The sequence below is a fragment of the Podarcis vaucheri genome (assembly GCF_965113315.1).
Source record: "Podarcis vaucheri genome assembly, chromosome: 10".
In the NCBI taxonomy this organism is placed as follows: domain Eukaryota; kingdom Metazoa; phylum Chordata; class Lepidosauria; order Squamata; family Lacertidae; genus Podarcis; species Podarcis vaucheri.
The window spans coordinates 74190923-74218570 of record NC_138748.1 but is presented as its reverse complement, the minus strand read 5'-3'; the positions used below and the strand labels follow the sequence as shown (position 1 = coordinate 74218570).

General features: G+C 50.0%; 3 protein-coding genes across 6 annotated transcripts in view; all 3 read left to right on the top strand.

Moving 5' to 3' along the window:
- The window catches only part of LOC309541252 (uncharacterized protein), a 246014-nt gene that overhangs the window by 100945 nt on the left and 117421 nt on the right, over window positions 1-27648 (top strand). The gene's annotated exons all lie outside the window — the stretch shown is intronic.
- The window catches only part of LOC309541304 (uncharacterized protein), a 118446-nt gene that overhangs the window by 53248 nt on the left and 37550 nt on the right, over window positions 1-27648 (top strand). Inside the window, exon 2 of one of the 2 annotated variants that reach the window (XM_082239021.1) lies at window positions 8474-8499. The exons of the other annotated variant lie outside the window; for it this stretch is intronic. The gene's annotated coding sequence lies outside the window, so the exon portion shown is untranslated. The remainder of the gene's footprint in view (window positions 1-8473; window positions 8500-27648) is intronic. 2 annotated transcript variants of the gene reach the window in all.
- LOC309541302 (uncharacterized protein) lies at window positions 17122-24175 on the top strand. 3 transcript variants are annotated; one of them, XM_082239016.1, is made up of 3 exons: window positions 17122-17254; window positions 20786-20958; window positions 21418-24175. In XM_082239016.1, exon 3 carries the CDS (start codon window positions 21536-21538, stop codon window positions 23264-23266), a length of 1731 nt encoding a protein of 576 aa, XP_082095142.1. In that variant the 5' UTR covers window positions 17122-17254; window positions 20786-20958; window positions 21418-21535; the 3' UTR covers window positions 23267-24175. The 3 variants fall into 3 exon arrangements, with proteins under 3 accessions (XP_082095142.1, XP_082095143.1, XP_082095141.1); XM_082239017.1 differs by lacking the exon at window positions 17122-17254 and adding an exon at window positions 18811-18831; XM_082239015.1 differs by lacking the exon at window positions 17122-17254 and having other exon boundaries at window positions 20786-20930.

Here is a 27648-nt window from a genome sequence, read left to right as displayed (position 1 = left end):
TGCTCGGGCGCAGGTTCCGGGGGCTCCGTCGTTGCGGAGGTTGCTGCCGGACACAGGTCGTCGACGTCGATCTCCTCTGCTTCCAGTTCATTGTTTGTGTACTCAAACCCATTGTCCTCTCCCAACATGTTCACGTCCTCCCCTCCCCCTGTTGCCTGGGTGGGGTCTGCTTGCCAAGGACCCATCCGCCACCTCATGCGCCAGTCCTCTTCTGGTTGGTCGTCCCACCAGTAAGAAGGGTCGGTGTCCACCCCCGAACACGATCCCCTTGGAGGGCTCGACTCTGGCGTCGTCTCCTCTGCGGAGGAGAACCCTCGGAAGGTGCTGGCGGAAAGTGTGGGCGTAAAAAGCCAATCGTCGAAAAACTGTGCTGGCATGGGCCTGTGTGGGAAAAGGGCATGGAACTCGTCCTTGAGGAGGGGTTCGTCCAAAGCGTAGTCCGGCACCCAACTGTTGGTGCTGGCCGGGGCGCCCTCCCTGGCGAGAAAATATTCCACTCCCTCTTCCCCCCATCTCGAGTCCAGAATCTCTGTGACCTCGTTGACTGGTTCGTCCTTAGGTGACCTCCCCCTCTTGGGTGACTCCCTGCTTGGTTCTGGTGCCGTCCCTGACTCCTGAAATCTGTGTGGGGCCTTGTAGGGGGTGAGCATCGACCTATGAAAGACCGGGTGCATTCTGGAACCCTCGGGGAGGGCCAATCGAAACGCTACGGGATTGATCGTGGCCTCAACTTGGTACGGCCCTAGTTGCCTGTGTCCTAGCTTCTTTTTAGCTAACGACTTGGCCGGCACCGCTTGGGCCGCTAACCATACCCAGTCTCCCACCTGGATGTCTTCCCCCTCCCTCCTGTGTTTGTCCGCCTGCACCTTATAGGCTTGTTTAGCTAGCTCTAAATGTCTCCGCAGCTCGTCGTGCACCTCTTGCAATTCTGCTGCGAAATGGTCGGCTTCCTGTGGCGCCCCCTCCCCCGTCGTTACGAGCCCCGGGAAGGTTCTGGGATGCCTTCCATTGTTAGCGAAGAACGGCGTCACCCCCGTAGACGCGTGCTTCGTGTTGTTGTAGGCAAACTCAGCCATCGGCAGGTAATCCACCCAAGCCGCGGGTCGCTGATTGGCGTAACATCTCAGGTACTGCTGCATGATCGCGTTGACCCTCTCTGCTTGGCCGTTGGTCTGCGGATGTCTCGCCGACGACAGGTTGATTTTGACGTGCAGGATCCCTAGGAGCTTCCGCCAGAAACTGGACACAAACTGGCGCCCCCTGTCGGACAGAATGGACCGTGGCAACCCATGCACCTTGAACACGTGGTCGATGAACAGTTTGGCTGTCTGCTCCGCTGTCGCCACCTTCGCGCAAGGAATGAAATGCGCCATCTTGGTGAACAGGTCTACAACCACAAGCACCGCCGTCTTGCCTCGCGAACTGGGCAGATCAGTGACAAAGTCCAGCGCCACCCTCTCCCACGGTTGCAGTGGCGTTTCCAGCGGTTCCAGCAGTCCCGCTGGCTTCTGGTGCACTGGCTTGGACCTTTGGCACGTGTCACACCTGGCGACGTACTCCGCGACCTCCCCTCGCATCTGGGGCCACCAAAAGTCTCTGGCCACTAATTTCGTCGTCTTTTCCTTGCCGAAGTGGCCAGCGCTGGGTGCGTCGTGCAACTGCTGCAGAACCTTCGCGCGGAGATCGTCTCCCGGAACGTAGAGAGCACCTTTACGGGTCAGCAGGCCGTCGCGTATCTGGAACTCATCGTCCTTCGCTGTGCCCCTCCGCACCTCTTCCATCTTGGACTGTGCGAACGGATCCGCCTGCAACGCGCGACGCACCGCCTCCAGGTTCACGGCGGCTGAAGTGCACGCCCACGCCTGCGGTGCAAAAATGTGCTTGGCTGCCACCGGTGCCGCTGCCTCGAGATACTGCGGTTTCCTGGAGAGCGCATCTGCTATGACATTGTTGTCACCTGGGATGTACTCTATCCTGAAATCGAAATCCGCAAAGAACTCCGCCCAGCGTATGTGCCTCTGGCTCTGTAGCTTCGCCGTGCGCCAGTACTCTAGGTTCTTGTGGTCCGTGCGGACCTGCACGGTGTGCTTGGCTCCGATGAGAAAGTGCCTCCACGCCTTGAAAGCTGCGTGGATGGCCAGCAACTCCCTGTCCCAAATGGTGTAGTTCTGCTCCGACTTGCTGAGCTTTCGGGAGTAGAAAGCACAGGGCCTCCAGTTTCCCTGCGGGTCTTCCTGTAAGAGGACGGCCCCCACCACTCTGTCAGATGCGTCAGTCTCCACCCTCATGGGCCTGCCAGGATTCACGTGTAGCAGCTGTTCTTCGGACGCGAAGAGACTCTTAAGTCTCCTGAAGGACTGCTCCGCCTGGTCCGTCCAGGTGAACTTCTTCTTCTTGGAGCTGAGAGTGTCCGTGATAGCTGCCGTCTCCTTGGCGAAACCCCTGATGAACTTGCGGTAAAAGTTGGCGAAGCCGACGAACCTCTGGACCTCTTTTCGGTTTCGCGGGCTCTTCCAGTCCAACACCGCACGGACCTTGGCGCTGTCCATGGCTAGTCCTCTGTCGGACAGCCTATAGCCCAGAAAATCCACCTCCGTCACGTTGAATTGGCACTTCTCCAGCTTGGCGTAGAGCCTGTGCTCCCGTAGCCTCTGCAGGACCTCCTTCACGTCGCTCTCGTGAGCCTCCGGCAATTCTGAGAAGATCAGAATGTCGTCGAGGAAACACACGCACTTCTTGTAGAGGAGTCCCGCTAGCACATGATGCATAAAAGCTTGGAAAAAGTGGGAGCCATTTTGGAGACCAAACGGCATAACTCTGTATTCGTAGGTGCCCAACGGCGTGAACATGGCCGTCTTCCACTCATCACCCTCTCGCACGCGTATGAGATTGTAAGCTCCGCGGAGATCCAACTTGGTGAAGATCTTCCCTTTCCGCACCGTCGCGAGCAGGTCGTCGATCTTGGGCATGGGAAAGGCCGCGGGCTTTGTCTTTGAGTTTATGAATCTGAAGTCTACGATGAGCCTCTTTTGGGGCGTGTCCTTCTTCTTCACAAAAAACACAGGACTGCCCCCTACAGCCTTCGATTCTCGGATGAATCCCCGCTGCAGATTGTGGTCTATGAATTCCCGGAGCTCCTGCAGCTCCTCCTCGGACATGGAATACAGCTTCACAGGCGGCAGCGTTGTCCCTGGCAAGAGGTCAATAGCGCAATCGTAGGGCCGGTGAGGTGGCAATTGGTCAGCCTCCTTTTCGCAGAAAACCTCCAAAAACCCCTTGTACTTGAGGGGTACTGCTTGCGCCATGCTGAGACGTAGCTGCTGCCCCTCCTCTTGGCCCTCCTCCTCCTGACCGGTCTGGATGCAATGCTGCGCGCAATAGGACGAGCCGAAGGTGAGCTGCCGCTGGTACCACGCCATGGTCGGGCTGTGCCTATCCAGCCAACTCATGCCTAACACTATAGGCGTGTCTGACAGGCGGGTGACGTTGAAACTGATGACTTCTCGGTGATTGCCAATCTGCATCACCATGGGCGGCGTCTGTTGTACCACTTGCCCCCCCAGCAGTTTCCTGCCATCCACTGTGACGACGTTCAATGGCAGCGTGGCTGGCAGAAGCTCTATGCGATGCTGCTTGACGAACTGCACCCCCACGAAGTCTGCGTTGCTCCCACTGTCAATTGTGATGGGGACCTCCAGGGTGCGTCCATTAGGTAGCTGGAGGGTTGCAGTGAGCTGCACTACAGGTTTGGGTGGCAGGGGGTCTGTAGGCTGCAAAAGCGCTGGGGACTGCTCTACTGATTTGCCTGGCTGTGCCCCAACATTGCTGATTCCAGCCAGGCATTGTCATTTCCCTGAAACAGCTCTTCATGCTGTGCTGCTGCATTTACTGTTGCCAAGGCTGCAGTGTGCTGCCGCAGCCTCTGGGGACACTCTTTCGCCATGTGCGTCCCACTGTCACAGATGTAACACTTCCTGTTCCCTCTAGGAGGCTTCTTCTTGACTGTTCCGGACGCTGGGGCTCCGGCCACTGACTGAGCCTTTGCACTCCCCAGTTCCATAGGCTCCTCCCCTGGCTGCAGCTGAGGGGAGAGACGCGGACGTCCTGGATCTCTGGGAAACAAAGGAGGCACTCTAGACGGTGCGTGAAGCTGGCTACCCCCCTCATTGCGCCAAGGGCGTTCTTCCTGGCGCACTCCAATGGCAAGCACACGCTGCACCACGTCTGCCAGGGTTTTAGGTCTGTCCCCCCTAGCCAGCTCGTCCTTCACCGGGCTAGAGAGCCCCTCCCAAAATAAGTCTCTGACAGCCAGAGAATCTTTCTCCCATCGCAGCACATTCAGCAAGGCGAAAAAGCGAGCATGGTACTGACGTACTGAAGCCATGCCTTGCCTTAAACCATGGATCTGCTGGCGTGCCACATCCACATCCACGCTAGACTGGAAGCAAGCGTCCATGCATTTGATAAATTCATCAGAGTCCCTTCGAGCAGGGCAATCCTCACGCCACAGATTGCGCAGCCAAGCCCTCGCTTCCCCATGCAAGTGGGACACAATGAAGCCCACTTTCTCTTCCTCATCTTTAAAGTCGTTGCGAAGCAAGTGCAACGCATATTCTACGTCTGCTTTAAAACTGGGGTATTGCTGCAGGTTCCCATCGAAGTGGGCTACCAAGTTGCCCCCTCTTCTGCCCAGTGCTACTCCAGCAGCTTTGGTCCCCGGGAACCCCACTTGGCATGCATGATCCCACCTGGCTTGCAGATCTTGGCACCGCTTTTCCGCCTCTTCCCCCTTCTTCTGGGAGACCACTACCTCAGTGGTAAGCCGGGAGACTGCGTTGCGTAGCTCAGCTATCTGCTGCTCCATACTCATGGCTGCCAAACTTCGTGAGCTTTGCAAAAAAAAAATTTGCGTAGTTTTGGAGGGGACTTACTGTCAGAGGCTGCCTCAGGTCTCAGCTCACAAAAGACCAACGCCAAGCTCTTCTTATATACAAGGATGTTTATTGCAGTTCATTATTGGTTCCACAACCGAGGCGCGCAGCCCCGAGTCTCTAACGTCAGACATTTGAAGTCCCCTCTGAATCGGTCCCGCCCCTGCACCAACTTAAGAGGCTTGTGCTAGACCACCTCTTCCTGTCTTTCCTTTTCCGCAGGGTCTTTCTGCCCCCCTGGGTTCCTTCCCTCCTGCTCTCTCCTGAAGCGGATTCCTGAGATGCCTGTTCCCCCCTCCTTCGTGCTTTGGGGCTGGGCTCCTCCTCCGGGCTTTCTCCATTTCAGCGCGCCTCCACATTTGAACTTGGCGCGCGCTCGCTACCCCTGACCTTCCTTTTGACACTTACACTACTCCCTGTACTACTCTCCGCCTCCTCCGGCAGGAGGTTCTCCCCAGATCTCCTTCCCCTGTCTCTTTCCTGCTCCGCTCCGTGTGTCACACTGGGAACCCCCCTCTCTTCCCTTCGTTCCTGCTGGGAAGCCGGCCCCGATCTCCCACTCCCGCTCGGGGTTTCCCTGCTGCTTCCCTGCTCCTGGCAGGTCCCCCCTGTGACCCCCCCTTGTCCTGACTAGGGGCGCCCCCTCCTGAGAATCCTCCGATTCACTTGAGAGACTCATGGAAGATCTCGAGTCATTGTCATCCTCTTCCTCACTGTCCTGGGATTCTTCCTCGTCGCTCTCCGTCTCCTCCCTCACCTGTGCCTCTGTCTCTGAACCCCTGACAGTATGGTGTACAGTAAATGCTTCAGTCAGAATGGAAATCTGAGATAACATCAGCCGACACACAGGGGAGAAACTATTTAAATGTATTGACTGTAGATGCAGTTTCAGTCTGAGTGGAAACCTTGATTTATGTCACCATACTCAAACAAGGTGATGCTTAAAATTCTACAAAGTAGGCTCAAGCAGTATGTGGACCGAGAACGCCCAGAAGGGCAAGCTGGATTTAGAAGAGGCAGAGGAACCAGAGACCAAATTGCAAACATGCGCTGGATTATGGAGAAAGCTAGAGAGTTCCAGAAAGACATCTATTTCTGCTTCATTGACTATGCAAAAGCCTTTGACTGTGTTGACCACAGCAAACTATGGCAAGTTCTTAAAGAAATGGGAGTGCCTGATCACCTCATCTGTCTCCTAAGAAATCTCTATGTGGGACAAAAACTACAGCTAGAACTGGATATGGAACAACTGATTGGTTCAAAATTGGAAAAGAAGTACGACAAGGCTGTATATTGTCTCCCTGGTTATTTAACTTATATGCAGAATTCATCATGCGAAAGGCTGGGCTGGATGAATCCCTAGCCGGAATTAAGATTGCCGGAAGAAATATTAACAACCTCAGATATGCAGATGACACAACCTTGATGGCAGAAAGTGAGGAGGAATTAAGGAACCTTTTAATGAGGGTGAAAGAGGAGAGCGCAAAATATGGTCTGAAGCTCAACATCAAAAAAACAAAGATCATAGGCACTGGTCCCATCACCTCCTGGCAAATAGAAGGGGAAGAAATGGAGATTTTACTTTCTTGGGCTCCATGATCACTACAGATGGTGACAGCAGCCACAAAATTAAAAGACACCTGCTTCTTGGGAGAAAAGCAATGACAGCGACTGCATGAATCTTCCCAGTCAAAGGACCCATTTTCATGATAGACAGTGCCTGTGGCTGGAGGCTCTACACACCGGGTTTGCCTGTGCAGGCCAAAGACTGCCAGTATTAGCACAGGTGAGGTGTGTGACCTTCCCAAATTTATAGACTGTATGTGAATGAGAGTTTGTGGGTGGGATTATAATTTACGGCAACCCTGTGATTTTCTCCACCCATAAAATTTCGTAAGCTAATATTGCAGTACGAATTCGAAAATAACTACAAAAAATCACATGATGATAATAATAGTACAGTGGTACCTCAGGTTAAGAACTGAATTCGTTCTGGAGGTCCGTTCTTAACCTGAAACTGTTCTTAACTGTTCTGTAACCTGAAGCGCCTGTAACCTGAGGTACCACTGTAGAAGTTATAGTATTAGTGTTTTCCCCCAGCCGCTCTGGGCAGCTTACAGTACATATAGGTAAAGGTAAAGGGACCCCTGACCATTAGGTCCAGTCGTGGCCAACTCTGGGGTTGCAGCACTCATCTCGCTTTATTGGCCGAGGGAGCCGGCGTACAGCTTCTGGGTGATGTGGCCAGCATGACTAAGCCGCTTCTGGCGAACCAGAGCAGCGCACAGAAACGCCGTTTACCTTCCCACCAGAGCAGTACCTATTTATCTACTTGCTCTTTGATGTGCTTTTGAACTGCTGCTAGGTTGGCAGGAGCAGGGACTGAGCAATGGGAGCTCACCCCGTCGCGGGGGTTCGAACCGCCAACCTTCTGATCAGGAAGTTCTGGGCTCTATGGTTTAACCCACAACGACACCAGTGTCCCTACAGTACATATACAAGACAGTAAAACATCATACATTAAAAACCTCCTGATACAGCTGTCTTCTAAATGTCAGATGGTTGCCTGTTTCCTTGCCCTCTGAAGGGAGGGCATTCCATGGGGCAGGAGGCCCTCTGCCTGGTTCCCTGGAACTTCACTTCTAACAGCAAGAGAACCAGCAGAAGACCCTCGGAGGCAGACCTCTCTGTCCGGACTGGGCGATGGGGATGAAGATGCTCCTTCAGGTCCACAGGGCCGAGGCGGTTGAGGGCTTCAGGTTGCAGATCTTGCTCCTCCATAATGATTGATTTATAGTTAGCAGAGTAGGAGAAAACACAGAGGCAGCAAAAATATTCAGCTGAGAAATTTACTACTGAAGACAGATAAGCATAACAGGATCCCAAAAATAGCAAAAACTTAATTTACAGTAAAACCCTGACTTAGCATACCAAAACAGCACTCAAGTAAGAAACAGACAAGCAGAGTAGAGTAATAGCAGAATATGAAGTGGGAGCAGGCGCATTTCAATACTGTAATTCATATATAATTCAATGTCAGAGTAACCCTGGGACTAGATAACAAGCCTCCAGGTGGACGTGCCCCATCTGCCCTTCACGTTCCTCTTCTGCACGGGCAGAATCTGCCTTCTGGACTGTGGGATTCACGGTTGTTCTCCTCCTCTCCATCCACCAGGGCTTGACTTCAGGTGCAGCAGAATTCCCCAGCCCCCCAAGGATTTTAGACCCATCAGCTTTCCTCACCTGGTTTAGCCGGCTGGTTGAAGCAGTTTCTTGAACCCCTGTTGCATGCTGACAGCTTCTGGAAGCCACAGGTGAGAGCTGAGTGCAGGGTGGGCACCAAGGGTGGAAAAATGACCCCAGAAGGTGCAGGACATGTCCCCCACCAAAGGAACTACTGCCCTCCAACACCCCATGACATCTAGATTCAGGTAGGTAACCGTATTGGTCTGACGCAGTTGGGGGAAAAATTAAAAATAGTCTAGTAGCACCTTAGAGACCAACTATGATTGTTCTAGGTATAAGCTTAGTTGGTCCCTAAGGTGCTGCTGTTGTTGTTGTAGTAGTAGTAGTACTTTTCCATATTCCCAGAAGTTATTATTCAATCCTGCTGCAAGGGAGTTTTCCTACCAGAGGACCAGAGTGTATATTACTAGCATACTGATTTTACTGCTATGGCTGTTTTTGCTGTCATGGACTGGCTGGATGGGGGGGGGGGAGGCACCAGCTTGGGAACCCCCAAGGGAAGAAGGCACAAAGCCTGGGGCTGGTGGTGGGATGGCAATCTCTCTTTCTTTGAACAACCCAGGACAATTTACTGCCACCAGCAAACTTTCCCCCCTCCCTGCTCACTCCTAACTCTAGATCCTTTATGAACAAGTTGAAAAGCCACGGGTCCCAATACTGATCTATAGGGAACTCCACTTTCTGCTTCTCTCCATTCATAGGAGTCTCCGTTTATTACTACGTGTTCCTCCCTCCTCCCATCCTTCTGTGCTGTGGAGGAAACCCTGTGGAAGATTTATGGAGTGAATTTCGCTTCTCCACACATCCAACACTGCTCAGCATTCAGGGAAATGGAAGAGGAAAGCTGGCCACAATCCAAGAGACTGAGGTCAGCAGAAAGCAAAGCAAAGCCTACTCCAAGGGAAGCCGCTTCATCTTCCAGCCCGTCTGCTCCCACAATGGCTGAAGAAGAATTGCCCTATGGGAATGGCGGAGCTGAATGGAAGTGGGCGAGGAAGCCCCACAATCGCTCCTGCTGGAGGAATAGGGGCACTGACCCCAATACTCAGAGGTGATGACCTGGTCCTTTAGGGGCACTGTTACGCCATCAGGAACCGGGAGTTCCCCACACCTGCCTCCCTTGTCTGGATTCAACCTCAATCCCTTAGCTGCCATCCATCCTCCAACCACCTCCAGAAAGGCACACAGGGAATTCACTGCCTTCACTGGTTCCAATTTAAAAGAGAGGAAGAGATGGGAGGAGCCTCCCCATTGTCTTTTCCTTCACAAATCCTTTCTTAAGGGTACATTTAAGATATGAATAGGGTGTAAGGCTGTGACCTGGCACAGGAACTAAATATTCATCATTACAAAAGACTGGCCAGGCTCCCCTGGGAATCCAATCAAGTGACCATTAAACAGGTAACCTGGCAGACAGGAGGTAAACAAACCACTCAGATTTCTGCTGTAAACCGCCCTTTCTGTGATGTAGGTATGATGTATCGGGGGTGGGGGGTGGTCTTGGGTTACACCTCTTCTGTGGTGTATGTATGATGTATGGAGGGGTGGTCTTGAGCTCCAGGGCAGGGAATTTAAAATGTCTATATAAGGCTTTGTGTGCCATTGTTCTGGGTTCCTCCTCCCTCCTGCGTGTGGTGAGTGAGGACCCTGTTGCAACAGATCAATAAAGATCAGGCTTACTAGCTGCTTGCTTCTCAACACAACAACAACAAATGTTTATTCGGCTTTACGCCCATCATGAAGCACAACACAACAAAACAAATCAAATAAAAAATCATCCGTCCTTGTGAGTTGTGAACTGTGTTATACTACTTGTGGTTTGTATATTAGTCATCCATAAAAAAGTTTAAGATTAAGATTAAAAAAATTTTGGCACTACACTAAAAACAATATGTGATGTCATTATAGAAAATTCTTATGACTATCAATAATCAGCTAACATTCCGTTCCGTCTCTTGTACGAGAGGACGGCTGTTAGGAATTTAGCAACCTGCAGGGTAATATAAGGATCCACATCTTGAAGAACCCAGGCAAGCTGTAGGTCTACTGGTTTGTCAGCCATAGGCTGGATTATGGGGTTTAGTATACTAGCACGGGCTGAACTGTACAAAGGGCAGATAAACATAACATGATGTAGAGATTCAGATGTTTTCATTTCACAAGCACACATTGAAGGGACTTGGCCCTTAGTGAATCTATGTCTCAGCACGTTTGTTGGAAAGATATTGAACCTAGCTCTAATGAAGGCATATCGGTGAGACGCGGCCATAAGCGATGTTAAGTAGGACGGAGCGCGGTAGATAGGGGTTATGCCGAAATTTAACGGCGAGCAGGCTCCACCACCAGCTACGAAATTTTGGTATAGCTCCGTATCATCCAGCCTTTGTTTTATACAGTGGGCGAGATCTCATAGGACAGCAATTTGGCATGGATTTTTCCTGACCACAAATTTGTGAAGTCATCCCGCCACATGCATTGAATGAGATAGTGGTTCGGGAGTTTATGCCATAGGGATATCCAATAGATCAAAACTCTCCTCCATATGACTAACTCCACTGAGGGGATCTTCATTTCTAAGCGAACGGCCGCATTACTTACGCATGTTGGTAATTTTAAAAGTCGGCGTAAGAATTGTCTTTGAAGTGTCTCTAAAGGTGAGAGGTTTGCAAAGGCAGCCCATAAAGGAGCAGCATAGGCCATTGTGGCCATCACTTTGATGCTATACACTTTCAAGGCCGCAGGGATGAATAAGGCCCCCTCAGAGTAGAAAAAACGGAGGAGGGAGTGTGATAGGGCTTTTGTCTTGTTTTGAAGATATTCAACATGCGCTTTCCACCCTAGATTATATTGAAAATAAATTCCTAAGTATTTAAACTTATGTACTTGTGCCCTCCAGCTTCCATGAATAAAGTTTTCGACTCCTTGAAAATATCAGTACTTTAGACTTGGTGTGGTTGATAGACAGATGATTAGAATGGCAATATGTCGCAAAAATCTTTAATGCCCTCCTTAAACCCACTCTAGAGTAAGAGAGTAGTACCGCATCATCTGCGTAGAGAAGTAAAGGACAACGGTAATCAGCTATGCGAGGGGTGTGGATAAATTTTTGTGCGACGGCTAATGGGTTCCTCATATCACTGATAAATAAGTTAAAAAGAAGCGGCGCTAAAATACAGCCCTGGCGTACACCCTTATTTACTGGCACTGGGTTAGTCAGGTCTCCAGCAGGGGATAATCTCACCCTGGCCACGGACCCGGCATGAAGTTGGGAGATAAGCCACAGGAGCCTTCTATCTATTCCCCAACAGGCAAGTTTATCCCATAGCAATTTCCTCGGAATACTATCAAACGCAGCTTTCAAATCTATGACAGCTGCGCAAAGTTGGCCCCGTCGAGGTGTCGAGTATTTCCGGGCTAAGTGATAAAGAATAATTGCCTGGTCTGTTGTGGATCGGTTTGATCTAAATCCAGCTTGCTCATGTCCAATCAGGTCAGCCTCAACTGACCACTTCATCAACCTTGTCAGCAAAAAACGGGCATATATTTTCCCAATGGACGATAGCAGACTGATATTCCGATAATTCCCTGGGTCACCGGGAGGGCCTTTTTTGTAGATAGGAATTATAATGGCCTCCTTCCACGTTCCTGGTATTAAGCCCGTGGCATTTATTGCGTCGAACGTTTTAGCTAAGATCCCTGCCCACCATGCAGAATGAAGCTTTATGGCCTCAACTGGGACCAAATCTGGCCCAGGGGCCTTACCAGTTTTCAGCTCAGCTATCAATTCTAGGATTTCCGCAGGGTCGGTATTGGGCCAGACGGGAAGGGGATTAGAAGGTCTCCAATGAGTGGCCGGAGCTTCTGCCACTGAGAAATATTTTCTCAGGAACTGCTCCCATGTAGGGGCCGGGATCACCGTTAAGGGGTATTTCGTGTTTCTTCCCTTTATTAAGGACCAAAATTTCCGGGAGTTATGAGATTTTGAGGCAGAAATTATAGTCTGCCAACGATTTAAATGCCATTCCCGTTTGGCCGATTTCTGGGCCTGTTTGTATGCTTTTTTAGCCAGGGAATAAGATGGAGGTAAAGCCGGAGCGGCGGAAAGTTTATAATCATTGTATATTGTATGAAGATGGAGTCTGGCTAGTTTGCAAGCAGAGTTGAACCAAGGGGCGCCAAATTTAAAATAGTCTTTTTTAACTCCATAGGTAGGAGAAGTAAAAAAGCGAGTTAAAACTTCTATCAGGCAAGAAAAAAAGTTCAAACAGGTAATAGGATCACGTGGGACTATTCCTACGTCCGGCTGATCACCAGAAAACTTTTCTCTGATAAAATCCATATATCTATGAGCGAGGGCAGGGGACCATCTAGTCCCCTTTACTTTAGAGGATGACTCCACAGTCACCGGGATTGGGTGGAAGCGGTCGAGCAACTGCCAGTCAACACATAACTTGGTTGTCAGGGGAAGATGGTCACTAAATTGGGCATTATCAATTTAAAGGAGGTGACATTCAAAAATAGATCCCGGGAAACCAAAACATAGTCGAGAACACTGTTGGATTTTAACCCCATGTGGGTGAACTCTCCTGGTATGTCTGGAGGACACCTGCCGTTTAATATTATTAAATTAAGGCGTAGAGTCATCTGATAAAGCATCACTCCCGACTTGTTGACTTTTACATCCTTTGATATTCTAGTGGGGGTGTATGCTAGATCGTAAGTTTGAGCGCCAGGGTCAATCCACCACTTAGACTTTTTAAGAGCCTCCCAATTTGAGGCTATCCGAGCGTTAAAATCGCCTCCAGTAATGGAGGGGACATTGGGATATTTAAGATAGCAAGAAAGTAAAAAATCCTCTAGGGATTCCCATCTAGAAGTAAGATCCGCTGCTAACCCTCCCGGAGGGAAATAGACATTTGTAACCAATAAAGAGAAGTTTCCACCAGAGATCAGTCCGGTAATAGCATAAGGCGGAAATGCGTGCACTAGTGAAAGTTTAGCCCGAAGTTTAAGGGAGATACCAATTGTAAGGCCACCTTTAGGGCGGCCACCATTCGTTGACGGGCTAGCAGGCAGACATATAAACTCAAAGCCATTTAACTCAATTTCCTCCTCCACCCAAGTTTCTTGTAATAGTATAATAAGAAAGGAATTAATATATTTTTGGAATTCTGGATCTAATTTTTTACTTTTCCATCCAGCAATGTTCCAACTTAATATTGAAGGCTGGGGTTTCCCCGTACCTCCAATTGACTGTCATTCGGAAAACTGGCTCAACTTTAATACGGGAAGAGGGGAGCCAATAAAGAAATCAGTTATCTTCCTCTGATGAAAAACCTCTCGTAAAGGCTGAGTAGCATTTACAAGGTCATCTGACTGTTGAGCTTGGCCACTCGATCTACTAGGAGTAGGACCTTGAACAGGGGCGGACCCCTTTTCCAAAAGAGTTTGGTGGGCCACCCGGGGTGGACCAGCTATCTCGTCAGAAGTTTGGTCTCTCTGTAGCCTGCTACTGGTCTTTTGAGCTACATGATTTATGTGGCCTGTTGGGTCTTCAATCAGTTCCGTCACTGATCTTGCTGTTGAATCCATAATACTCCGCAAGGAGGGATGAGGCTGGGCGGTAGGACTATTTGGGGAGGTTGGCAAAGGCACCTCTTCTCTTGATTGGTCAGTGCTATAAGAAGGTTCCAGGTCTGGCATCGATGAATGTGTAGAAGGGGATTTTTCCTGTTGTGTGCTGCTTTCTTCAGGTATGTTTTTCGATGGACGGTCATGCAAATCTATTAAGAGCACAGAGGATTGTTCTGCTTGGAGGGGAGGACTGGTTGTTTCTTCTTGGGGTTGTATCTTATCCTCCATTGCCGACATGCATTTAGCATTAGATATTGAGAGATCCCTATGATCTGGTTCTTCTAGAGAGACATATTCGCTGTACGTGAGTATTCTGGTGCTGAGCTTCCTAATAAGTTGGGTTTTAAGCGATTCCAGTCTTTTAATAATTTCTTTTTGTTCCACCACTGGTAAATCTGCGAAGGAGGCAATGAGTTCGATCTCTTCTGGTGGTGTCAGGCCACTTTCCAGATGGTCATTGTTCTTTGCTAGGGGAGTGGAGACCACATAGCTCTTCTCCTGGGGTAGACCACCCACCCCGGTGTCCATTGGTGGATCGGGTTTAGCAGATTTTGAGCCCTCTTTGGTTGTTGCCTCCAACAGTAGGGGTTTAGGCTTAGGGTCTATAAAGGCTCTTGTTGGTACTATCCCACAGCGAAACAAAAATGCTTTCTTTCGTAGTATGATAGTGGGAATTTTTGTGGATTGGAACGCAAGCAGGACTCTCTGGGATTTATGATGATGGACAAGGGGGAGGACTGCACAGAGGTCAATTTGTGTTGCCTCCATATTTAAAAGCACCTTTAGGAGATCCTTGGCACCACACAGAGTTCTCCATCTTGGGTCCCCATTTTGTATAGTTAGGCTCACTTTCCTTGGTGTTAAGATCAAGGATTGATGACCTAATTGAAGGTTAAGGCTGAATTTAAATTTGTCGGTACGTTTGTTATTTAAGGACAAACTCCTCGTCCCCTTCCTCTCTTCAAGGGACTTAACACCGGCTGACGCTGGGGAAGTAGTAACTAGCTTTTGTTGGAGGCTGTGCAGCTGGGACGAAAGATCATCTAGTCTTTTGAATATACAGTGCAAGGTTTTGATTATTAAATGGGACTGTTCAAATGTCATATGATTGGTCGTGCCAAGGACCAGTTCCTCCTTCTGAGGAGAGACTACACTCTTACTGTTGGCCACATCGCTTGTTGTTTGTGGAATTATTCGCTCTTCGTCTTTAAGTGCAGACGCGCAATCAATCAGTGGGTTGAAGCGGTTCTGCGTTTCTACCATGTAGGAACAATCCAGTAGATTACTCCCTTCTTTAAAGTGACATGGTTCAACCCTTGTTTGCTTTGATCTCGGAAAGGGAACGGGGACTATCTCCTCGGAGTCTCTAAGACGTTTCCCGTATCCCATATTTCAGATATCGAGAAGAGGGGGGATAGTATTTCAACGTCAACCCAGGTGATAAATATTTCCTTCTAGCCTACCAGCACTTGCAGTGGGGGGATATTTCACTACCTGTTCATATGAACGTTGGCGTCTTCACCTACACCCTCACAGGCCGGCAATTTAGGTCTATTTAGGTCTACAAGGAGACTGCCGGTAAGCAGCACAGACCATTCCTTTGAAGTCCTGCTCCCACCGGACTAAAACTAATATAAGATTCTCCTTCAAAGCTTATCGCAGGGCCCACCGCGGGTCGGTCTCAGATGAAAGGGAAACTCCCAAAGGCCTCACCTTGAACAGGGGAGTTTCTCTTCGTGCAGCTTAAAGATTTTTCTCCAGCATCTAGGTCACCAGCTCAAGCACACATTACCGCCACCGCCACCGCGAGTTCGTTCTATTTTAGTCCAAGTTTTTAGCCAGGAATCAAAGCAGGCAATCAATCACAGGAGCCGCTCCTTTAGGCATTTGTTGATGGGGGAGGCCAGCCTGGTCAGTAGCACAGCAACAAGCCAGTAAAACAATAAAAACGTTAACTAGGAAAAACAGGGGCAATGGTGAGGTGCTAAGGCAGCCAATAAATCATTAAAACTATAAAATTAGAGTCCAAGAAAGCTAAAAAACCGACTTAAAATCTTAATTGAAGGCAGGCGAACCTGACTATGCTGCTATCTCCGTCGCCATCTTGCAGCCCCCCTCCAAAGAAAGCCTTTGCTTCTCAATATTCTCTGGTTGGCCTCTGTTATTTTCTCCTACCAATAGGGAACCTACGTAAGGACTCTATGTAGGCTCTCGGATACCCCATAAGGGGAAAAGGGCAGATTTTTTGTTTAAAACACTTGCTTGGAACATTTATTTTATATATATTAGACCTTAAAATTCTTACAACAATTGCATATGGTTGCATGAACTTTTAAGACCTCTTCCCATTTCCCACAATACATTTTTTCACAGCATCATCCATACATCACAAATGTGTCACAAAGTAGGAGTGTTTGGAATTTAGAAACATGAGCCTGTCACCCTGCCCTGTCAAGAACCCAAATTTCCCATACCTTTTAACTACCCTCTTCCCCAAAGAACCATAATAGTATTTACCCATCCCCCCAGCTGCAAGGCTTTCCTCCGCTTCTCCTCTGAATGCATCAGGATTCAACCCACCATCCCGATGGATTTCTGCCTGAGGCATGTGCTGCCCTTGATCGCCTCCTGCCTCCTAAGGGATTATGGAGTCAGGGGGAGCCCTGGAGACCCCAATTCCAGAGGAGTCATTAGTCGTGGGAACCAAGGACATCCGTCAAACCGTTGAATTTTGGTGATTATCGGACGTTTCTACAGTTTTCTATATTGGATACTCGGAGGACACAGTCCGATTCATGGTATCCGCTTCTTGCTACAATTGTATAGGCTGCTTCTCTGAGCCTCTTGGCTGTTGTGCATGGAAGGTGCCTGTGTCAACGGTCATTGTCCCGGCCTTAGTCAGAGGAGGTGGTGGGGACTTGGGGTTTTGGGGGGGTCGTATAACTGTCCCCCCATCCTGGTCTGAAGAGCACCAATACCTAAAACACGGGCGCACGGCTCGTGGCGTGGGGTGGGCGAGGGAAGGGTTTTGCAATATAAACATTATAGCGGGGGGAACCCCACTTTGTCACTGGATTGCCAGGATCAGCCCGTCCCCCGCTCTCGTGATCCACAGATGGAAGAGGGGAGGAGGGAAACCTCCCCCCCGCAATTCCTCCCCTCCCCTCCCGGCACATCGTTCTCTCACCCCTCCCACACAACCCCAAATCCCGCCCCCATACGTTGCATCCATTCCTCCTCCTCCTCCTCCTCCTCCTCCTCCTCCTCCCCTCCCAAACTGATTGCTTCTCCCGCAAGTGGAGCAACTGCGCTGGATTGCTTCTCTGCGCCGTAGCTCTAGGGGCGCGCGCTTTCAGAAAGGGGAGGGAGGAGGCAGGGGAGGACACCCCACCCCCGTGGATGTTGCAGGAAAGGAAAGGAGAATCGGGAGCGAGGACAAAGAGGTAAAGGGATTGCGGGGGAGGGGAGGGGCGGTAAGGACCCAGAGACCCCCGCCAGCTCCCCAAAGCGCCTTTCGTGGGCCCCACGGGCAGGGCCTGGATCCCTGCATGCGTGCTGCGAAGGGGGCTTTCCTTGGCCCCTAAGGCGCCCTGGCGGGGGCGGACATGGTGCCCCCACTCAGGAGGTCCCCACGAGGGACCCTTTGCCCCGTTTTCCCCAGGCAGGCATCCCTGGGGCTCTGTGGGCTCCGCATGGAGAAAGGCGTGTCATGAATGGGTTAATGGGCGCGAGAGACGCCTGGATAGAGACCCCCGTGTGGCTCGTGTTGGGGGGGTGCTCTTGATGGAGATGTGGGGCGTGCAGGGCGAGCGGTGGGTGAGCCCCGATAAGGCGGCCTCTGGGTGCAGGGGAGACTCAGGGAAAGAGGGAGGGGTCGAGGAAGTCGGGGGGAGCATCCCTGGGGCAGGGAAGGGCAGCAATGGGGGGGGGGAGCTAGGTAGTCCAGTCTTTGGGGCTTGTCTCCATCATGGCCCCCACCAGCTCCCAAAAAGCATCTTTCGTGGGCCCCTTAGGCGCCTTGGCAGCGGCGGACATGGGACCCCCACCCAGGGGGTCCCCACGAAGGCCTCCTTGCCCCGTTTCCCCAGCACAGGCATCCCTGGGGCCCTGTGGGATCTGCACGGAGAAAGGCGGGCCATGAAAGGGTTAATGGGCGCGAGGGACGCCTGGATAGAGACCCCCGTGTGGCTCGTGCTGTGGGGGTTGTCCTCTGGATGGAGAGGTGGGGCGTGAAGGGTGAGGATGAGCCCCGCCAAGGCGGCCTCTGGGTGCAGGGGAGACTCAGGGAAAGAGGGAGGGGGTCGAGGAAGTCGGAGGGGGAGCATCCCTGGGGCAGGGAAGGGCAGCAATGGGGGGGGGAGCTAAGTAGATGATGGGGCTTGTCTCCATCATGTCGCCTGCCGGGATTCTCTGGAGGGGCCGCATTGGCTTCTTCCTCCTGCCCAAGAATCTGCCACCCCTTCAAAGCTACCAGTGGGATCCCTGGAAAGTGGGGGGTCGTGTCCCCCCACCCTTTCCTTCCTGCAACCTCTATCCTCCTCCCACCCCATAAGCCCCTGCCCTGTCCAGACACAGCCATTCTGCCAAGTCCATCAATGGGTCCTCCTGGAGAGGAGAGGAAATGCCAAGAGGAAGAGGGGAGGGGAGAGGCCTTCTCAGAAGCGGCTCTTTGTTTCTGCCATCCCACCCAGGAAGCAGCCAGAAACCTTTTCCTCTCTCTCAGGCTTCCATCTTTAATGTCTTTTCCACTGCCAGCTTCACTGAGGATGAGGATAATGTACACCTGTCATCAGAAACAGGGGTGCAGAGTCCATGGAATGGCTCTCAGAGGTGCAACAGAAGTTGCACCTCAAAAGCATTTCTGTTCCTATTATTCTTTGTAGGCAGTGTCAAAGTGACTGACAAGCTGAGATTCTTCCCAAAGGACCCATTTTCATGGTAGACAGTGCTTGTGGCTGGAGGCTCTACATACAAGGTGTGCTTATACAGGCCAAAGACTGCCAGTATTAGCACCGGTGAGGTGTGTGACCTCCCCAAATTTACAGACTGTATGTGAATGAGAGTTTGTGGGTGGGATTACCGTTTATGGCATCCCTGTGATTTTCTCCACCCATAACATTTCATGAACTGATATTGCAGTACGAATTCCAAAATATCTGCAAAAAAATCACAATATAACAAGAATGATGGTAGTATTTCTACCCTGCTATCTGGCTGGGTTTCCCCAGCCACTCTGGGCAAATTACAGTACATATAAAAGACAGTAAAACATCAGACATTAAAAACATCCTGATACAGGGCTGCCTTCAGCTGTCTTCTAAATGTCAGATAGTTGCCCATTTCCTTGCCCTATGCCTGCTTACCTGTAACTTCGCTTCTCAATGGGGTGGGGGGGGGGTGAACCAGCAGAAGACCCTTGAAGGAGGACCTCAGTGTACAGACTGAGCGATGGGGGTGGAGACACTCCTTCAGGTCTACAGAGAGTGAGGGTGTTTAGGGCTTTAGGTCAATGATCTTGCTCCTCCATAATGATTTCCACAGCAAGTCTGACATACAATTATCAGAGTAGGGAAAAAACTTCAGAGACAACAAAAATTTCCTTCAGCAAATAAATTTGTGACAGAAGGCATAACAGGAATCTATGCCTGAAAAATGCAACCACAGCAATTTAAAGGTCAGCACCAACAATGTGAATTGTGCTCAGAAATGTACTGGGAGTCAATGAAGATCCTTTCAGACTGGTGTTATGTTGTCTCAGCGGCTGCTCCCATTCTGTTCTCTAGCTGCCACATTCTGGATTAGTTGCAGTTTACGAATCACCTTCAAAGATAGCCCCATGTATCATATGGCAGTCGTCCAAGCGGGAGATAACCAGAGCATGCACCACTCTGGGGAGACAGTCTCCAGGCATGTAGGGTCTCAACCAGCATACCAGATGGAGCTGGCAGACAACTGCCCTTGACACAAAATTAACCTGTGCCTCCATGGACAGCTGTGAGTCCAAAATGACCCCCAGGTTGTGCACCTGGTCCTTTTGGGGCACAGTTACCTCCATCAGGTCTAGGGAGTCTCCCACATCTGCCTGCCCCCTTTCCCCCTTGGACAGTATTTCTGTCTTGTCAAGATTCAACCTCAATCTGTTAGCCACCATCCATCCTCCAAGTGCCTCCAGAAACTCACACAGGACCTTCACTGGTTCCAATTTAAAAGAGTGGAAGAGCTGTGTATCATCCACATACTGGGGAACACGCAGCCCAAACCCGCTGATGATCTCTCCCAGTGACTTCGTATAGATATTAAAAAGCATGGGGGAGAGGACGGAGCCCTGAGGCACCCCACAAGTGAGAGCCCAGGGGTCTGAACACTCATCCCCCAACACCACTTTCTGGACATGGCCCAGGAGGAAGGAGGGGAACCACTGCACAGCAGTGCCCCCAGCTCCCCTAGAGGGTCCAGAAGGATACCATGGTCAAAGGTCTCCAAAGCTGCTGAGAGAACCAGCAGAACCAGGAAAGAGCTTTCCCCTTGGTCTCTAGCCCATCGGAGATCATCAAGCAGTGCAACCAGGGTAGTTTCTGTCGTATGATGAGGCCTGAATCACAGTTGGAAGGATAATGGTGGCAGAAGCTTTCCTGGTCCTACACCTCCAAAAGCTCCAGGCCCAAGACTTTCATTAGCTTTCAAGGGGCCATTGGAGTTGCTGGAAGTAGGTGTCCAGGACACCATCCAACCGTCTTAGAGAGTCCATTCTGGATTTGTGTAGGTTTTCCTCCATAGCATTTTCTTCTCCTGAAGATAATTCAAGAGGAAGTGAGGGAGTGCACCAAAGTATTATGACCAGAGATTTCCTTCCCGTTGGGCTTCCTTCCCTGGTTGACGAGCCCCATCTGCCCTGACTTTCCTCTGCAGAATGGGCACAATCTGCCTTCTTGACTGTGGGATTCACTGTTGTTCTCATCCTTTCCATCCACCAGAGCCTGCCATCACCCACAGCAGAATTTCCCAACCCACCAAGAATTTGAGACCCATCAGCTATCCTCACTTGGTTTAGCTGGCCGGTTGAAGCCGTTCCTGGGATTGTGGCCCCTGTTGCATGCTGACAGCTTCCGGAAGCCAAAGGTGAAACATGACATTTCCCCCACCAAAGGTACTACTGCTCCCCTAACACCCCATGACATTGTATGATTATGATCTTTAAGACAGAACAGGAATAAATTCATGTCCCCAGAAATAACACAACTTCAGGCCATTAGTGAATCAATACTACATTTTCAAGGTACTACACATTCCACTAACTACAGTTTATCTATTTGCCTTGAATATCCTGCTTTTCAGTGTCATTTTAGGATAGTCCTGCATCAGAAGATGGGCACGAGATCAGACAGCACATCATTCTTTAAGAAATCATGCTGCTTTATGGAACATTGATCGAGGATTTGGAAAGGTGCTCTTGAATTACTATCATCTGACATGGCAACTTCAGTTCCTAAAAATTGGGAACATGGGTAGGAGGTGAGGGAGTGTAGGAGACATTGAAATAGGAGAATGTGCTAATGGAGGTTGATGTGTTGTCTTTCCCTTAATTCTCTTCCTTGAAACCCAACAGGATTTACTTTCCTCCCATTCTGAAGAAGGAGATGGTGAAGACAGTCAAAACTCCAGGGAATGGTGCACCTTTCGCTTCATTAGGAATAGAAATTAAAATGTGTAATATTCTTCATTGAATGAGCAAACATAGTTCACATCAACGACCTCCAACAGGGAAGATACCATTTAAAGGTATGGAGTGCGGAAAGAGTGTTAGCAATAATGGAAAACTTAGAAGACATCAACATAATAGCACAGGGGAGAAACCATATAAATGTATGGAGTGTGGAAAGAGCTTCAGTCAGAGTGGACACCTCAATATACATCAACGGATTCACACAGGGGAGAAACCATATAAATGTATGGAGTGTGGAAAGAGCTTCAGTCAGAGTGGACACCGTAATATACATCAACGGACTCACACAGAGGAGAAACCATATAAATGTATGGAGTGTGGAAAAAGCTTTAGTGATAATGGAAAACTTAGAAAACATCAACGGACTCACACAGGGGAGAAACCATTTAAATGTATGGAGTGTGGAAAGAGCTTCTGTTTCAATGCAAACCTTAGAACACATCAACGGATTCACACAGGGGAGAAACCATATAAATGTATGGAGTGCGGAAAGAGCTTTAGTGATAATGGACAACTTAGAAAACATCAACGGACTCACACAGGGGAGAAACCATATAAATGTATGGAATGTGGAAAAAGTTTCAGTCGGAGTGGACACCTCAATATACATCAACAGACACACACAGGAGAGAAACCATTTAAATGTATGCAGTGTGGAAAGAGCTTTAGTGATAATGGATACCTTAGAACACATCAACGGACTCACACAGGGGAGAAACCATTTAAATGTATGGAGTGTGGAAAGTGCTTCAGTGAGAATGGAAGCCTTAGAACACATCAGCGGACTCACACAGGGGAGAAACCATATAAATGTATGGAGTGTGGAAAGTGCTTCAATGAGAATGGAAGCCTTAGAACACATCAACGGACTCACACAGGGGAGAAACCATTTAAATGTATGGAGTGTGGAAAGAGCTTTAGTGATAATGGAAATCTTAGAAAACATCAACGGACTCACACAGGGGAGCAACCATATAAATGTATGGAATGTGGAAAGAGTTTCAGTCGGAGTGAACACCTCAATATACATAAACAGACACACACAGGAGAGAAACCATTTAAATGTATGCAGTGTGGAAAGTGCTTCAGTGAGAATGGAAGCCTTAGAACACATCAACGGATTCACACAGGGGAGAAACCATTTAAATGCATGGAGTGTGGAAAGGACTTCAGTCAGAATGGAAACCTTAGGAACCATCAACGGACTCACACAGGGGAGAAACCATTTAAATGTATGGAGTGTGGAAAGTGCTTCAGTGAGAATGGAAGCCTTAGAACACATCAACGGACTCACACAGGGGAGAAACCATATAAATGTATGGTGTGTGGAAAGTGCTTCAGTGAGAATGGAAGCCTTAGAACACATCAACGGACTCACACCGGGGAGAAACCATTTAAATGTATGGAGTGTGGAAAGTGCTTCACTGAGAATGGAAGCCTTAGAACACATCAACGGACTCACACAGGGGAGAAACCATATAAATGTATGGAGTGTGGAAAGAGCTTCAGTCAGAGTGGACACCTCAATATACATCAGCAGACTCACACAGGGGAGAAACCATTTACATGTATGGAGTGCGGAAAGAGCTTTAGTGATAATGGAAAACTTAGAAGACATCAACAGACTCACACAGGGGAGAAACCATTTAAATGCCTGGAGTGCGGAAAGAGCTTCAGTCAGAGTGGACACCTTAGAAGACATTGGCAGACACATGACGGAGAAACTGTTTAAATGTATGGACTATGGAAGGAGCTCCAGTCAGAGCTGGAACCCTTGGATTTATGTCAACAAACTCAAACAAAAGCCAAACCTTATAAATATCAGGAAAGTAGATAGAGGTTCAGTCCTAGTGGAAGTTCTAAATCAACAGACTCACGGACAGGAAGAACTTTAGTACTTGAAACCCGTCAAACCATCAACAAACTCAAAGAGGAGAAGCAGTTTAAATGAAAAGATTGCAAAAAGTGCTTTATTTACAATCGAGTTTTTAAGGAACATCCAGAGACTCTCACATGTAAGAACCCATTTAAATGTATGGAGTGTGGGACATCTTCCTCTCAGAGTCCACTCTTTTCTTCACAGAAATGAACTCACCAGGAAATTGGTCTTTAAAACATGTTGTGTATGTGAAGTTCTGGTATTTATGTGTAAAACTGTATAGTAATGAAATATTGAAGGCAATGTCAAACAATGTGATTATAATCCAAGATGTAATATACCTTTCGATAGAGAAGGGAAGAGGGTTTATCTGGATTACTTGGTGGTCAGTGAGGGCTGGGCGATATATTGTCCATTACTGGTTTCTTGACCACATCATGATAACCTTTCAAAAACAATTGATATGGCAACACACCACAGATCACAGTGTGTGTTTCTGGGATGTGCCTGCAAGGAGCGGCAGAAAGCTTTGCTTCGTGAAGTCCCTGCAGATGCTGAGTTCCTGACTTCCCTCCCAGACGACAGGAAGCGAAAGACACACATCCTTTGCCCTGTGCCCTTCCAGCCTCTTTCCTCCCTTGCTCCCTTATGCCGGTGTGTGTACCTGATCTAGATATCCTGTGTGGTGTATTTTTTTACTGCTGAAACTGGATTTGCTCTCAGGAGCTAAGTTTTGTGCCTCACTGGGGACCCAGTGAGAACTGCAGGCTTTGAAAGCTCAGTAAACTATTACTAAAGAAGTCCTGCTGCCTCTGTGTTTTTGACCTCAGCATGGGAATTGCTTTACACGTGGCCCCTACCCTGCCAATACTTGGCTTATGCCCTGGAGTTGCTCTACTCAAGCATGCAAGACGGGTGCAAATGTGTGTGACTGGTTTTTGCACCAAACTCTCTCACCCCCACCACCACATTATCTCCAAACACTGCTTCTTCACTAGAACTTCTCCCTGCCTCCTACATGTTCTGAAGAAAACTTAAAATACTGTAATTTAATGGGAGATTATCCCCAAGCCTTATTGCAAGAGGGGGAAGGAGGGGCTGCAGGTACCAGGGAAGTCTCCTGGGGGCCCCATCTTCCCTCACGAACCCCATGGGGCAATCCCATAGCTCCTGCTTATTCTGGGGTTTGGGGAAAATAGTCCTTTCCCATAGTCCCAGAAGTTATTATTCTTCCTGCCAGAGGACCAGTGTGCATATTATTATTGTACTGATTTTACTGTTGTTGCTGCTGTTGCTGTCATGGGCTGGCTGGGTGAAAGGGGGGGAGGCACCAGCTGGGGAACCCCCAAGGGAAGAAGGCTCAGAGTCCGGGTGTTTTATGCCCCCTAAGGATATCAAAACTCCTAGGTCTGGCCAATTAAAGGCTGATATGGGAGCTGTTGGGGGCCAGGTCGGTTCTTTCATTTTCGCCTCTCCTCTGGAAAAGTGCTCTTTCTTTTGGGGTTTGATTACTTCTGCCTCCTCCAGAGCCCACTGCATCCTCAGCGAGGTACAATACTTTCCTTTGAGCTTATGTAGGGCTCTCTCTCAGGACCGCTACCCAGGAGTCTGCCTATGCAAACTGCTCCAAACATCCAGGGTGTTTTGTCACGTTTCAAAAGCCTTCAAGCAAAACACAAAGTGGTACCTCGGGTTACATACGCTTCAGGTTACAGACGCTTCAGGTTACAGACTCCGCTAACCCAGAAATAGTACCTCAGGTTAAGAACTTTGCTTCAGGATGAGAACAGAAATCATGGTCTGGAGGCGCGGCGGCAGCAGGAGGCCCCATTAGCTAAAGTGGTGCTTCAGGTTAAGAACAGTTTCAGGTTAAGAACGGACCTCCGGAACGAATTAAGTTCTTAACCCGAGGTACCACTGTACCTCCAAAGGCTATAAAAACTCCTATTAAAGGTAAAGGCACCCCCGACCATTAGGTCCAGTCGCTGGCGACTCTGGGGTTGCGGCGCTCATCTCACTTTATTGGCCGAGGGAGCCGGCGTGCAGCTTCCGGGTCATGTGGCCAGCATGACTAAGCCGCTTCTGGCGAACCAGAGCAGCGCACGGAAACAGCGATTACCTTCCCGCCGGAGCGGTACCCATTTATCTACTTGCACTTTGAAGTGCTTTCAAACTGCAAGGTTGGCAGGAGCAGGGACTGAGCAACGGGAGCTCACCCCGTGGTGGGGCTTCGAACCGCCAACCTTCTGATCGGCAAGTCCTAGGCTCAGTGGTTTAACCCACAGCGCCACCCGCGTCCCTTAGGACTCCTAAGGGACTCCTAGGTATGGCCAATAATACTCAGGAGCCAGGAGGAAATAAGGCAGTGGAAGACAGAAGTGCCTGGCGTGCTCTGGTCCAGGGGGTCACAAAGAGTCGGACACGACTAAACGACTAAACAACAACCATACATCTGAATGGGGTTTCTCTGCATGCATTTCCCCACTCCTGGACCCAAGACCCCTCCCCAAGGGGCCAGCAGCGCATCCATGCAAAGGAAGAGCAGAGCTGCCACCCTCCCGCGACCCTCCGTGCCCTGACATGCCCCCCTCTCGCCATGCAGCGCTGGGACCCCCGCTCTCCCCATGGGCCCTATGCTGGGAGAGAGGAGACTCACCAGATCCCAGCAGGCGCCCCCAGGCAGCCTCTGCAGAGCCGAACCAAAGGGACCCCCACACTTCCGACTTCTTGCAGGAAAGGGAGGGGTTGGGCTTTCGCTCGGGAGGACGCTGCCCCACCCGTCTTTCTTTCCTGTCTAGGAATCTAGCTCGTTTCCGTTTAACCCTTGGCAAGCTGAGCGCACCCAACTCATGCCTCTCCCTCTCTTGAGCATCAGGCACCAATGGCCTCCCGAGAAGATGGAGGAGGAGAGGTTTATGGATTACTTCTGGCAAGGGATACTTTCAGTTTGGGCCCCCTAACAGCTGGTCTGAAATATACTCAGAGTCGCAAAGTGATTTCATGCTCTTTATTCAGCTCATAGTGGTGAGGAGGAGGAATGAATGAATTTCCCCTCAAAGTATCTGCTTTATATACATTATTTACACAATGGGCTGCACATGATTGGCTAATTCCGGAATTCTACTGTAAGCCAATCAGGTTGTGGATTCACTTCTATCTGGAGAATGATTGGGTGGTTCCTGCCAACCAATCATACTGCTGCATTGTTCTAGGACCAATCAGACTGCTGCATTCTGAATCCTATTGTTCTAGGACCAATCAGACTGCTGCGTTTTGGATCCTATTGTTCTAGGACCAATCAATTTGCTGCAGTTTGGATCCTATTTAACTCAGTACATAACACCCCTCCCCTCTAAGTTCCAGTCCTGCCCGGGAGTTCACATTCATAGTCCTCAAGGTATGCCGGCGGCCTACGTGTGTGTTGCGGCCTGGGGTGTTCCCTGGTCAGGGGTTCAGGTTCTGGCTCATGTTCCAAGGATGCTGGCTGTGATGGGGCTGTTTGGTCTGGCGCAACTGGCTCGCTCAGTTGTGGTTCTGGTTCTGGTGTCCTTGCGGCCTCGCGTGTCCTCTCTGTATTTACTGATTCTGCCTCTCCTGCTGCACCCTCCTGCTCTATGGGCCTCACTGCCCCACTATTCCCTTGGGACTCCTCTGACCTGTCCTCCTCCTGGTTTTCTCCCGGGAATCGCCACCGTATCTGGTTGCAGTGGCGGCGCCAGCATTGCCCCCCATCCGTTAGCACCTTGTACAACACGGGGCCAGTGACCCTGGTGACTATGGCAGGTACCCATGCTGGGCCTGCCCCAAAATTCTTTGCGTACACTGGGTCCTGGGCCTCGAAGGTCCGGGGGTTCCTGCCTTCCCCCACCACTACCTCATCCTGAGCTCTATCGGGGTGAAGGCGGTCCAATCTGATTGCAAGGCGCCGACCCATTAGTAGTTCAGCGGGGCTCTGGCCAGTCGTTGAGCTGGGGGTGCTGTGTTGTGCTAGGAGGAATGTGGCAAGGCCCTTGTGCCATGCGGCGAAGGGTGTCCTTGGTGGTCCGCACCATGCGTTCTGCTTGGCCATTGGTGGCAGGGTGGAATGGTGCCGAACGGATGTGGCGGATGGCGTTCTGTGCTGTGAAGGTTTGGAATTCTCCTGACGTAAATGCAGTCCCGTTGTCTGAGACGAGAGTGTCAGGGAGCCCGTGGGTTGCAAACAGCCTGCGTAGTACACGGATGGCTGCGGACGT

Coding starts and splice junctions, on each gene's coding strand:
- LOC309541302 (XM_082239016.1), top strand. CDS start 21,536: ATGAGCAAACATAGTTCACATCAACGACCTCCAACAGGGAAGATACCA.